At 38.7% G+C, this 13,671-nt stretch overlaps 2 protein-coding genes and 1 long non-coding RNA gene across 5 annotated transcripts; 1 reads left to right on the top strand and 2 right to left on the bottom strand.

Moving 5' to 3' along the window:
* Positions 1 to 44: 44 nt before the first annotated feature.
* On the bottom strand, positions 45 to 5,275 carry LOC110369106. The gene is made up of 4 exons (XR_002428709.2): positions 5,132 to 5,275; positions 4,892 to 5,049; positions 1,427 to 1,664; positions 45 to 1,196 (listed from the first exon to the last, which is right to left on the bottom strand). It is a non-coding gene; the product is annotated as an uncharacterized LOC110369106 (long non-coding RNA).
* A 374-nt stretch (positions 5,276 to 5,649) lies between these two features.
* On the top strand, positions 5,650 to 8,643 carry LOC118559355 (protocadherin beta-16-like). Its single transcript, XM_036130027.1, has one exon. It carries the CDS (start codon positions 6,235 to 6,237, stop codon positions 8,626 to 8,628), a length of 2,394 nt encoding a protein of 797 aa, XP_035985920.1. The 5' UTR covers positions 5,650 to 6,234; the 3' UTR covers positions 8,629 to 8,643.
* Positions 8,644 to 10,905: 2,262 nt separating this feature from the next.
* On the bottom strand, positions 10,906 to 12,005 carry LOC118559357 (uncharacterized protein C14orf93-like). 3 transcript variants are annotated; one of them, XM_036130029.1, is made up of 4 exons: positions 11,817 to 12,005; positions 11,629 to 11,726; positions 11,419 to 11,537; positions 10,906 to 11,311 (listed from the first exon to the last, which is right to left on the bottom strand). In XM_036130029.1, exons 3-4 carry the CDS (start codon positions 11,470 to 11,472, stop codon positions 11,003 to 11,005), a joined length of 363 nt encoding a protein of 120 aa, XP_035985922.1. In that variant the 5' UTR covers positions 11,473 to 11,537; positions 11,629 to 11,726; positions 11,817 to 12,005; the 3' UTR covers positions 10,906 to 11,002. The 3 variants fall into 3 exon arrangements, with proteins under 3 accessions (XP_035985922.1, XP_035985923.1, XP_035985921.1); XM_036130030.1 differs by lacking the exon at positions 11,817 to 12,005 and having other exon boundaries at positions 11,629 to 11,808; XM_036130028.1 differs by lacking the exon at positions 11,629 to 11,726 and having other exon boundaries at positions 10,907 to 11,311.
* Positions 12,006 to 13,671: the final 1,666 nt, after the last annotated feature.

Below are 13,671 nucleotides of genomic sequence, written 5' to 3' on the forward strand. Positions count from 1 at the left end.
GAAACAGAGACTGACTGTGATAGTGGAGGACAACGGGCAGCCCTCTCGTTCAGCTACAGTCATTGTTAACGTGGCGGTGGCGGACAGCTTCCCTGAAGTGCTGTCCGAGTTCACTGACTTTCCTCACGATAAGGAGTACAATGACAACCTGACTTTTTACTTGGTCTTGGCTCTGGCTGTGGTCTCCTTCCTCTTCATCACGTGTTTAGTGGTTATTATATCAGTCAAGATCTACAGATGGAGACAGTCTCGCATCCTGTATCACTCCAACCTCCCTGTGATTCCATATTATCCTCCACGTTACTCAGACACTTTGGGAACAGGGACTCTGCCACACGTGTACAACTACGAGGTGTGCAGGACCACTGACTCCAGAAAGAGTGACAATAAGTTTGGAGGAGCTGGTGGTCAGAACGTGTTGATAATGGACCCCAATTCTACAGGAACCATGCAGCGGATACAGAGTGAGAAGAGCATCCTGGATGAACCTGACTCTCCTCTAGAGGTTGGTTTTATGATTAAACACAGCTGTTTGTGCTAGAGCTTTAAATTCCGGTGGAATGTTTTGGCTTATCACATCTTTGAAGATCAATATTCTTAATTTTCCACTAAATATTTCTTTTTTTATACCCCATTTCTAATTTAATTTTTATGCATGCTTGTAGACATCACCGCATTGAGAGTGACTTTAGGCAGGACATTTTTAAGATTTGAAATCCTCATGCACATTATGCTATGAAGAACTGAGTGTGAATATATCATGGAAAATATTAGACATTTTCTTTATATTTAGCATGTTTTTCTAACATTTAGCAGACTTTCATCAAATTTATAAAGGAAATCATCTGAAAAAAATTCATATTCCAACATTTCAAACATGCTTACCCAGCCTATGCAATCCATCTGTGGTGATGAAGCGGGCTTAGTCATCCTCATCTTAGAAACAGTGACCCAGGTTTGAATGCTGGGTGAGTCAAATTTTGTTTTGTTAAATCTTAATCTAAAATGCTAAACATTAAATCTATAGGTTAACTCTAAACATGCATATTAATGTTAAATCTAAAATGTGTTGTGGGCTGGCCACAACACATTGTGGCCAATTTTGCCTGCTTCTTTACTCCTGAATACTGGCTGTGTGTCGCTGGACATGTTAGCAAGGATACTTGCATGCTTGTTTTCGGTCCCCAACAAGCCTTCTGTGAAGAGAAAGAATCAAATTTATTTTGTCTTCACTGTTTTTTTACATTGTAAGGATAACTTCAAAGTTTCCACTAACAATCATTTAGTTTCTTGTGAAGGAAGTAAAGCCCTTGCTCAGCTCTGTACAGACAGACTTTTCCTTACACATCCAGAAAGCACTACTGAAGAAAGCTAAAACTATTTCAGAGCATACTTATTTTTTAATCAGTTAATGAATAGGACTTACAAGAACTGATTTCCACCCTAAAATGAAGATCTGAAGCTTATTTGAGGATGCATGAGCAACAGGAAGGCATTTTGTCTCATGGATCATATTTATTTTAGGACTAGTAAAGAGTCCAACTGTTGAATTTTGCTGCTTCCAGCTGCAAAGGCCAGAGTGTGTCCAGGAGATGGTGTTTGGATAAAATCCTTTTCTTCTCCTGTGATGTTTCTGGTACTGAGATGTTTACAGCTTTCTTTCTCTGCAAAGTTAGAAACAGTACAAAATATTATAATCAGGAACAGCTCTATCAAAAATAAAATCAGGTCACCGATCTGCTGTACATTCTGGCACTATACTCAATTTTCCACAGTATTAAATGTATGTTTATGGAGCAACAAATAGCTTAACAATTACACCAAAGATATGTTAAATGTAAGAAATATGGATGCAAATATCACATAATTTCTGACATAATCAAGATAAAATTAATCAATCAAGACATCAAAGTTGTCTAATGGTGCACATTTTGAATGTCAAAAGTATATCAAACTAATTGTTTATGAAAAAAACATTTGTATTTTTACGGTATTGTAATACCTTGAAATATTTTCTGAACAGCAGTTGCAGTTTATGTATTTAATGTACAATTGTGTTTCACATCAAGTGTAGCTGTAAAATACTTATTTTAAAAGTGCAGCACCAATTGTACGGATCAAAGGGACAAAATATAGCTAAAATAACTGATTGTACAACCATAATCCAAAAAAGAAAATTCAGACCAGTCACTGGAAAATATTTTCTATGTAAAAAATCTCCCACCCAACAATCTTAATGCAATCAATTGTCTACTGAAACATCTACTATATCTGGCCATTGCCATTTATGCAAGGCAAACATTTTTAAAAAGCACTTTTCAGTAACAAGATGATACAAAATGCTGTTTGTAAGCAGCATACTGTATAAAAGGCCTGTTTAGAATAAATAATAAATGTTACTTTTATACAACAAAAATGTTGATGTTTTCATTCGCAGATCTTTGTCTCACTGATTACTGTATGACCACTGTTCCCATAATGCTCTACATCTCACACAATGTATTGCCTGTATGCTTCAAGTAAAGCTGTTCTTAAAAGTCCATGGCATCCCGTGTACTCAGACATTTACCTTCCTTGTCGAACTCAAATTCATATTCACTTCAACTAAATCAATTACAGAGAACCTAGAGGAAAATTGGTGATTTAACCAACAAGTTAAATTGTAAACATAAGCTCTCTGTAATGTAGATTTTTTTTTTTAGCTGAGCCAACTTTATCTATAAGCACTTTAAAAACAGCACAGCTGACCAAAGTGCTGTACAAAAATGAACATACATGATAAACACATAAAATAGGTTGCAATCACCTAGAGTACAATACAACCTAAAACACGCAAGAATATTTTAAGTAACTTAAGTAAAACATAATATAAAACACTTAAAATATGTAACAAAACAGGAATAAAATCAATAAGGTGAGCTCTGTCATATGTCAAAAGTTAATGAGAAAAGATGGATTTTCAGAGCAGATTTAAAAATGGAGAGTGAAGAGGCCTGTCTGATATGTAACGGCAGCAGGTTCCACAGCATTGGCGTTGCCACAGAAAAAGCTCTGTCCCCTCTTAGCTTCTGCAATTTCCTCGGCACATCCAGGAGAAGCTAAACTGAACCGGCAACCAGTGCGATGAGGCTAAAACAGGAGTTGTGTGCCCTCTCTTTCATGTTCAAGTTAGAAGGCGAGCAGCTGTATTCTGCACCAGCTGGAGTCAAGACAGGGTTGTCTGTGATACACCATAATGCAGAGAGTTGCAGTAATAGAAGCGTGCTGTGATTAAAGCATGGATTATAATGTCAAAGTCCAGTTTTAAAATAATATGTTTCACCTTTGTCAGTTGTCTCGATTGATTAAAAACTGGATTTCACCACTGCACTGAACTGCCTGTCAAGATTAAAATCACTGTTCATGTTTACCCCAAGATTGGCGATAGAGGGTTTTATATGCTGATCCAGAGGGTCAAGCTCTAGTTGACAACCCACTGGAGACCCCAGGACTAAAACACAAAACCTCTATCTTTTTGTGATTCAATTTATGGAAGTTAAGAGTCGCCCATGCAATATTGTGCATGTATAATAAAATAAAATGCAGTAGCTTAAACTAGAAAGCAGAGGGGTCACAATCTAAGCAACATTTTATGCAATAGTAAGATCTGTTCAGTAACTTTCAGGGCACATTTCTCATAACTACTGATAAAAACATGATAGAATTGAGTTATTGAGTAAATATTTACAGTTGCTCTACAATTTGCAGGCTATATAATTCACTACAAAGTAAAACTAATTCATAAAATACAGTGCCTCGCAAAAGTGGCTTGTTTCATAATTTGTTGTCTCACAACCTGGACTTAAAATGGACTGCTTGAGAGTCTGCTTGAAAGTGTGCATCATTTAATTTACAGAACATGCCTAAAGCTTGCAAGACATAACATTTTTAATGTGAAGTAAACAACAAATAGGATAAAAATAACAGAAAACACCCAAAAATCAGTATTTTGTAGAGCCATATGTACCAGCAGTTACAGCTGCAAATGCCTCTGGATGAGTCTGTATGAGCGCGTCACATCTTGCTACTGGGATTTTTGCCCATTCTTTAAGGCAAAACTGCTTACGTGCCTTTTGGCAAACTCAGAGTGTTCCTTTTTCTTAACACTAAGATTTTTTTTTTTTTTTCTGGCCACTCTTCCATAAAGCCCAGCTCTATGGAGTGTGTAGCTGATTGTGGTCCTGGGGACAGATACTTCAGTCGCTACTGTGGACCTGTTTTATACTGACAGGTCAGGTGACACTTAGATCGCACACAGGTGGACTTCATTCCACTAATTATGAGACTTTTGAAGGTAGCTGGTTGCATCAGAACTATTTAGGGGCTTCATAACAAAGTGGGTGGAGACATTCATGCCAATTTTCTGTTTTTTTATTTTCTTTATTCTTTTCTGCAGATAATTATAATTTTTACTTCACCAAATAGACCAATTTGTTTGGATCCATTGCACAACTAAGATAAAAAAAAAAAACATTGAGAGTGAAGGTAGGAACGTAACAAAATAAGTAGGGTGAATACATATCCAAGGAAGTGTACAAAGTGTTGCATTACTACATTTTATTAATTTATCCAACCTGTGGTCTAATCTTTATGCTTCACGAGTTACTACTGCAAACAGTCTAAAAGTCCACAGGTCTAACATTAAAGTAGCATGAAAAAGCTGGGCTTTTTGGACATGTTCATATATGAATAAACTATGCCCTCGATCTTAATTTGGTTAAACTACACTATTCCCTCTTCCTGCATTGTAGAAACGTTGCAACTTTATTAGCTTAGCTCTTAGTTGCCGTAGGGTGCATGAACACTACAATATGTATATAATTGAATACATAGGGAAAACCACTTAACTTACCATCATTGCTGGACGTGAAATGCACTCAGAAGAGCAGCTCGGACACCTGCCGTGGCTCGATCAGTCTCTCCTGCCTGGCGCTCCCAGGCAGCCATGTTGCGCTGGTTATTCAGAGCCCTTCCTGCTGCCAGATCTTATCAGATAAACAATTGATCACCCTGAAAAAAATAAATAAATAAATAATGAATAATAAAAAAAGTTGACTTTACAACTGTTACCAAACCGAAAACAAGTGCTCACGTATTCTTGCAAACGTGCCCATTGAAAGCCAGCCAGTAGGCTCTCAGGACGAAAGGAAGTGAGCGCAATTGGTCAAATCGTGTTGTGGGCGTGGCCACAACTTAAGGTCCTTCAAGGGGCCCAATAAAAGCATTTTCCCGAGACGTTTAGGTCACACTTTTATATTTAATTAACAGTTATATTTAAAATTCAGATTTAGATTTAACATACATATAATATTTGAGTTACTTTTAGATTCATTGTTTAGATTTAAATTTAACATTTAAAAATAGATTTAACATATAAATTAAATATTCAATATTTAGAGTAGATGAACAGGTCTGAAATGTAAATCTGCAGGTATGTGGCGATTTTTAGACAGTTTAAATTTTAAATGTGATGAAAGTGTGCTAAATGTACGAAACTTGCTCTTGTTTTTCATATTTTATTATTTAATTTAATTTGAAATAAATAAAGTATTATAAAATTAGTATTTTATTAAATAGTCGTTTAAATACATTCTTGGTGTGTTTGTAACTATTATTTATTTATTTATTTATTTTGCTAATTTGTTTTATCAAGACATGTCTCTTGTACATTAGATCTTTTATCTGAATCAGATGCATTTTTATATATATATTTTTTGCATTATATTTTACACTCTTCACACCCCATCTTCATCTTCTACCTGAATGGAATGTTAGATGGGAAATGTTCTCTTTTATTATAGAAAGGCTAATATTATTTAGATGCGTTCATACGGTAGTCGCATGATGTTGTCATCGTTTGATCTGTCTGTACATATTTGTCCAAATTTTGAGACCTGCAGTTCAGTCTATTGAACAGTGAAAGACGCTGTTTACCATCAAGTTGCTGGTGAAGCTTTTTATCCTCTCCCATACGTCAGCATGCTGCGTTATGAGGCAGAGAGTCGCAGAGTTGACTGGCAGGAAAAAAGCAGGAGGCAGGATCGCACAAAGAGATCCCTTTGTTCTGCGTCTTCTTTCTTCTTTAGTTCATTCTTACCGATGGGATCTTATCATTTTCACTTCTCAAACCTGACAGCAGAGTAAGAAGAGGAAGGATTTCTGATTTTTCTACATTTCTTTCTGTCGGTTTGCACGATGAAATGGCAAGTGCTGTTGTTTTTCTCTCTGCTCCGTCTCGGTGTTTTGCGCGGCCAGGTCAGCTACTCCGTTCCTGAGGAGATGAAAAGGGGCTCGGTGATTGGTAACATAGCGCACGATTTAGGTTTAGGGGTGGCCCGAATGAAGTCCGGGAAAGCCAGAATTTATTCTGGTAACAACGAGGAGTACGTGGAGCTGAATCGGGAAAAAGGGGCGCTAATTATTAAGGACCGAATAGACAGAGAAGCGCTGTGCGGTCAAACAGTACCGTGCGCACTGCATTTTCAAATGATCCTTGAAAACCCAATGGAGTTTTACACGGTGACTGTGGAGATTACCGATATAAATGACAATCCTCCTACATTTGAGAGAGGGGAAATTAAATATGAGATCAGTGAATCAGCTTTAACTGGAGCTCGGTTTGTCCTGGAAAAAGCCATCGACGATGACGTCGGATTGAATGGTTTAAGCAGTTACACCCTTAAACCGAGCGATAATTTTGCTCTGAAAACGACCAGCCGGGTGGATGGCACTAAACATGTAGAGATGGTTTTACAGAAGCCTCTGGACCGAGAGAAAAATGAACATTTGTCTTTAATTTTAACCGCGCTGGATGGGGGTGAACCACAGCTCAGCGGAACAATGCAGATTATCATAACCGTGTTAGATGTAAATGACAATCCACCTGTTTGTTCTAAACCCGAATATAAAGCCAGCGTCGCAGAAAACGCCCCTGCTGGCACGGTAATAACCACGGTAAAGGCTAGTGACAGAGATAAAGGAAATAATGGAAAGATAATATACACAATTCCCAAATCAGCAGCTGCAAATCTCTTTCAGATTAACTCGGACGATGGAGTGTTGATGCTGAAGGGAAATATAGACTTTGAAAAAAGGAGAATATACGAGTTAGACGTCCAGGTCTCAGATCAGGGAGGATTGTCAGACGCCTGTAAAGTGATAGTAGATGTGACAGACGTAAATGATAACGCTCCTTCCATTAATGTGATGTCTAAATCAAACGCACTGTCTGAAAATGTAGGACCAGGGACAGTTGTAACTATGCTGAATATACAAGATCTGGATTCAAATGAAAATGGTAGAGTGATGTGTGCTTTGAGTGAAAATGCTGCTTTTAGTATTAAATCATCCACCAATAATTTCTTTACTGTTGTGACAGAAGGCGAATTAGATAGAGAAAGAGCCTCTGAGTATAACATCACAGTGACCTGCTCTGATGAAGGAGTCCCCTCCCTCTCCAGCAGCGTCACTCTCACCTTGCAGATCTCTGATGTGAATGACAACGCTCCTGTCTTTGAGAGGAGCTCCTATGAGGCCTACATTGTAGAAAACAACACACCAGGTCTCTCTATATTCACAGTGAAAGCCACAGATGCTGACTGGAACCAGAATGCCCGTGTTTCTTACATACTGGAGGACTCCTCTGTTAACGGAGTACCAGTCTCCTCATATGTGTCCGTCAGTGCTGATAGCGGAGTCATCCATGCAGTGCGCTCTTTTGACTACGAGCAGATCAAAGATTTCCAGTTCCGCATCAAAGCGCAGGATGGAGGCTCTCCTCCACTCAGCAGCAACGTGACTGTGAAAATGCTGATCCAGGACCAGAACGATAACCCTCCTCAGGTTCTGTACCCGGTCCAGACTGGTGGCTCTGTGGTGGCTGAAATGGTGCCTCGTTCAGCAGATGTGGGCTACCTGGTGACTAAAGTGGTGGCTGTAGATGTGGACTCTGGACAGAACGCCTGGCTCTCCTATAAACTGCAGAAAGCCACAGACAGGGCACTGTTTGAAGTGGGCTCACAGAATGGAGAAATAAGAACAATCCGTCAGGTGACTGATAAAGATGCTGTGAAACAGAGACTGACTGTGATAGTGGAGGACAACGGGCAGCCCGCTCGTTCAGCTACAGTCATTGTTAACGTGGCGGTGGCGGACAGCTTCCCTGAAGTGCTGTCCGAGTTCACTGACTTTCCTCACGATAAGGAGTACAATGACAACCTGACATTTTACTTGGTCTTGGCTCTGGCTGTGGTCTCCTTCCTCTTCATCACGTGTCTCGTGGTTATTATATCAGTCAAGATCTACAGATGGAGACAGTCTCGCATCCTGCATCACTCCAACCTCCCTGTGATTCCATATTATCCTCCACGTTACTCAGACACTTTGGGAACAGGGACTCTGCCACATGTGTACAACTACGAGGTGTGCAGGACCACTGACTCCAGAAAGAGTGACAATAAGTTTGGAGGAGCTGGTGGTCAGAACGTGTTGATAATGGACCCCAGTTCTACAGGAACCATGCAGCGGATACAGAGTGAGAAGAGCATCCTGGATGAACCTGACTCTCCTCTAGAGGTGAGGATGTGTTAATTTATTAATAACTAATCAATGCGGCTGCTTCTGTTTTTGGATAGATGTTTGAATACTTGCATTGTGTGGGGAACCTTTGCTATCCAGCATCTGAACTGCTCCAGAGCTTTGGTGTTAAATATCGTTCATCTGCCTCCAAACATAATCCATTGCACAGACAAGTGTCACTCTTTTCCATGCTTTATTTTCATTTACGGCTATATTCCAACATTTGTATATTGAATTTATACATTTTTACCAAATATTTTTTCTTTGTCATGAAATCAAGGGTGGTGCTAGAGGGGGGACGAGGGGTGCAATGTACTCCCCTGGAATCTGATCTCCCCCAGATTATTGACATGTCACAATAACACTCCGGTACAGTAGTTGCCGCTATAAAACACAAATTGTTGCAATCCAACCAACTAGAGGAAGAACTTTATAGTATATAAAAGTCAATTAGACAATAAACAAAGTATTGATCAAAAACTGAAGATTTAGGATATAATTTGAAGATTTATGCTATAATTTAAAAGATCAAATAAAGGTTTAACATAATAAGCACATTGTAAATTAACTTATGGAGTAAACTTACAAATTAAGATAAAAATGATTATATAAAAGTATTATATATACATATTGAGGGACATTATTTTTTATCACATGTCTATTTTAATAAAATGTTTTCTTTTTTAATATTCATTTTTATCAAAACCTTTTCGTTTTGATCACATATTTTAATTGAAATTACTTTTTGTTTGATTGGATAATAAAAAGACAAATTTTCTTCCATACATGCACACACTGTATATACGAAACCATCAAATACCACATTACCACTGATGTGGTGGTAAAGCACATCTCCAGTTATTTTTGCCAACCTCTAAGAAGTAGTGGAAGAGAAAAAGAGGAGACCGGAAGAATGGAGTCTAAAAAGAATATGAGGAACAGAGGGGGAAATGAAGGAAATTGGGATTATAAATAAAGAAAAAGATGGAAAAAAATAATTTTCTAAACAGACCTGTAACTTTTCTTTTTTTTCTTTGCCCCCTCCTCGGGGTCTTGTGAGTGCTAAATTTGACTGAGTGGAACTGTGTGCATGTTGGCTCACTACAGTTTAAGCCCAACTGGTGCCCCCAAAATTCCAAAAACGCCTAAAAAAATACCCAAATCAAATTAGATGCTGCTCTTAAACCCTTCCGAGTAGAGGCAAGAGCTTGGTGTCTCTGTAAAGGCAACACATTAAAAGTTTAATCTATGAAGGTATGGTGTTCTGGTAACCAGTTTTTAGTTATTGAAGTTGGACAAATAGGCGTTTTTTTTTTCTTTTTTTTTTGCTCTTATTTCTTTCTTCGACATGCAGCTGCAAGCTGATGCAAGGAGATTCTAGCTGAAAAATAAGGGAGCCAAAAGAGAAGTATTTTGTGTGACAGGTTCAAATTCGAATGTAATGTAAAAAATGACTATTCTAGACTTTTTTTCTGAAGGTATGTCTTGACGCTCTCCAAAACCTTTCTGATTAGTAATCAGAAAAAAAAAATCATTGTCACTCCTTTGACAGATACAGCCACATCTTCTGTTGCTAATCGGGTCTTCCCAGAAGCTTTACACACATTTCCTGGTGAAAATGTACGTCTAAGACCAAAAGCTGGCTTATACGCACACGGATGCACAGATAGCGCAGCAACCGGATGAGCTTTACGCACGCTGTTGTTATGAAGTTTTAAGTGCCCGCCCCACAAGCGATACACTGCATGAAAAGTGAGATTTTCGTCCCCGTAAACTACCGCAGATCTCCCTAATTTTCGGCAGTTAACGACAATTTGCAACCCGTGCTTGTCGCCGTTTTCAGTGCCACAAATTGTCGGAACCGGACTCTGACGTATGTGGAGAGCGATCAGCTGCACTAATGGCCCTAATTAGCATATGAATGCAGCGAACCCGCGCGGCTGGCCAGGTCTGGCTTGAATAACCTACTCAGTATTGGCTGAAACCACTATTTTTTAAATAAGTAAAATCGCTCCTGATTGGCAGCAAAACCACACGTGGCCAGGGCAGGCCAGAATGTTCTTACTCAGTATTGGCTGAAACCATTATTTTCAAACTAGTAAAATCACTCGTGATTGGTTGGTTTATATATATATATATATATATATATATATATATATATATATATATATATATATATATATATATATAGCTGTATATTTATGTTATCTTATGTAGGCTACTACACTATCATTAGGCTACCTTCAAGGACATGAATGAATTTATACAGGAAATTAACATTTGCCAGGAAGATGTTTATGCAAAGAAAGAGCTTTATTAAAAAAAACACACACACACACAACTATATACAACTCGAGGATCTTCCCACACATGCGTATCCAAAAAACTACAACTCCGTGAACTGTCCGTGCGCCTCCTCGGGGTTGTAGGCAACTGCTGGCGGCGTTCTTTCCGAGGGAGGTCCGATGTGCAGACGCCTGCTGTGCATGGCTTTGTACTTCGGCGTCGCCTCTAACCGGGACTGCAGCTTCACACAGAGTTCAGAGAGATCCGGCCTACGAAATGACGGCGGTACAATCCATCCAGAGACCCTGCCAACGACGCCATCTTCCTCGTCAGACATGAGGTCGACGGTGGCGGACATCCAGAGTTCCACTTCCTCATCAGCTAGCACGCTCTGCCTCGATTCCTGCAGCTGTAAAAACAAAACAATGAATCAGTATTATGCGATGGGATGCACTGCGTATGGACACAACACATCTATCAATGCACCTGAAAAATAGTCACCAAATAAAGTCTTACCCTCTTTCTTCTCGCTCGACTCCGAGCTGAATTCTTGGCAGCTTCCGCCCGCATTGAGTTCTCTGGCTGCGTATATCTGAAGCTCCTGCGTACCGTCTCGTAATACGTCTTACAGGCGGCTGGAAAACAAATAAATGAGAGTGGTATGAATAAAAACCAAACGCAAGTAACATTAAAAACAAGGGAGAAACAGTAAAACAAGTCCCTTACACACAATGTCGTCTTTAACAATATAGTGTAAATCGAGGCTTGCAGTTATTGCTCCGAGCAGATAGGAGGTAACTGCCTCATTATGAGGCGTGCTTAGTCTGTGAAAACAAAATGTACAGTTATGATCGGTATCTATCCGTATCTATTTCCTTTTATCGCAGAATGAAAGCATATTCTTTAAATCTTACCCTTGCGCCGGTTCATAGCGCCTGCAATTTGTCTCCGAGTTGTGAAGACGGCGTACTGTAAATCACAAAAAATACACCCTTAGCTTTGGGTTATGGCTAGGCTACTTTTAGCTTAGCTAGCAGTCAAATATATTCTTACCGCAAGCTTTTGTGCATCCGTCTTCTCTTCTTGGAGTTAGTCTCTCCCGCACAGTTCCTCGACTGCAGAGCCGCCATCTTGTCCTCTATGGACAGCAACCTGGAGTTTACCGAATTCTGCAGTTGAGTGAACCTCTCATTCATGTCGGCAGTATGTTGAGTAAGCTGACGAGACAGTCCACTGATAGCAATCAGCAGTTTCTTTTCGTCAGTCTGCGGACTGGCTGAAAGTTGTGGATCGCGTCCTAGAGGAGTTGAACGCGAGACGTTGTCCGGCATACCAGTAAAATCCAAACACAGTAAAGTCGTCTTCTTCTTCTTCTTCTTCTTCTTCTTCTTCTTCTTCTTTAGGATTTAACGACAGCTTGCATCCATAGTTGTTGCATTACTGCCATCTATTGGATCCTAATATATATCCTTCAAATACTTATGATCCCAGAATAAAAAAAAAAAAAACGAAAAATCTTTGTACATCCCTTTTCTATACTTAATAATGCAGATAATGAATCACTACAAATTATTATTTTATTTATATTTGTATCCTCCACCCATTCTAAAGCTAATAATATAGCACATAATTCTACCGCATATATACTAAAATAATTAGATGTTCTTTTTGAAATATTAATTTTTAATTCAGGAATCACTACAGCTACACTAGTTGCTTCATTTTTTGGATTTTTCGAACCATCAGTATAAATTTGCAAATAATCATTATATTTAATCTGTATTTGATTGTAAAATTCTTGGCAGATATCTATTATATTTCTTGTCTTAATATTTAATAATGATCTATCTATATTAGTATATTTCCATATCCATGTAGGTCTCAAAGCCCACAATACTGTTGGACTGAATTCTTTGTTATATACATTAAATGTTTTTGCTCTATCATCCCCAATCCATCCAAAACTATTAAATTGACCCTTTCGTCTTTCCCAACAACTTTCTAATACTTTCATAACTGGATGATCTTCATTATGTCCTTTTAAATTTATCCAGTAATTAACCATTATCTGTTGCCTTCTGATACATAATGGCATTTCTCCTGATTTTATTTGTAAAGCACATACTGGAGTTGATTTAACTGCCCCTAAACAAATTCTCAATGCTCTAGCTTGAATAACGTAACATTTTTTTAACCTACTTAGCCGCTGAACCATATACCACACTCCCATAATCTATTCTTGACCTAATTAGTGACACATACACATTTTTATGCGATTCAAAACTTGCACCCCATGTTAACCCTGCTTTCATTTGAGCGTTTTAATGGAATACTGGGAAAGTTTAATCACAACAATAGGACAATTGAAGTCCAGATTATGAGGCAATTTCAGCAGAGCCAACAGCTTCATATGCCATGGACATGTGAATATGGTGCAGAATTTGCCAGTATTTTAGGAAGACAAATGGTTGGGACTTTGTCATGCAATGACACAGCTGATATGCTTTATGTGAAGCACAGTGTTTTGGTGTCAGCAGAACGAAAGCCAATAGAAGTTTGGGGCTTGCAGGGAACAGACACGTCATACCCAGCATAATTTCTGCCAGTTGAGCGCATTGCTGGGAGATGTGTAGTTAATACATCCTCTGTGCATTTAAGTAAGACCAAAAAAAAGGTCACTGTAGTCATGCCACTATGCACAGTAGTTGAGCTCTAGGAGACTGTGATCTCTGCAGACCTCTCATTCTGATTCTAATGTTTGCATGGAAT

The sequence above is a fragment of the Fundulus heteroclitus genome, unplaced genomic scaffold (genome assembly GCF_011125445.2).
Source record: "Fundulus heteroclitus isolate FHET01 unplaced genomic scaffold, MU-UCD_Fhet_4.1 scaffold_279, whole genome shotgun sequence".
In the NCBI taxonomy this organism is placed as follows: domain Eukaryota; kingdom Metazoa; phylum Chordata; class Actinopteri; order Cyprinodontiformes; family Fundulidae; genus Fundulus; species Fundulus heteroclitus.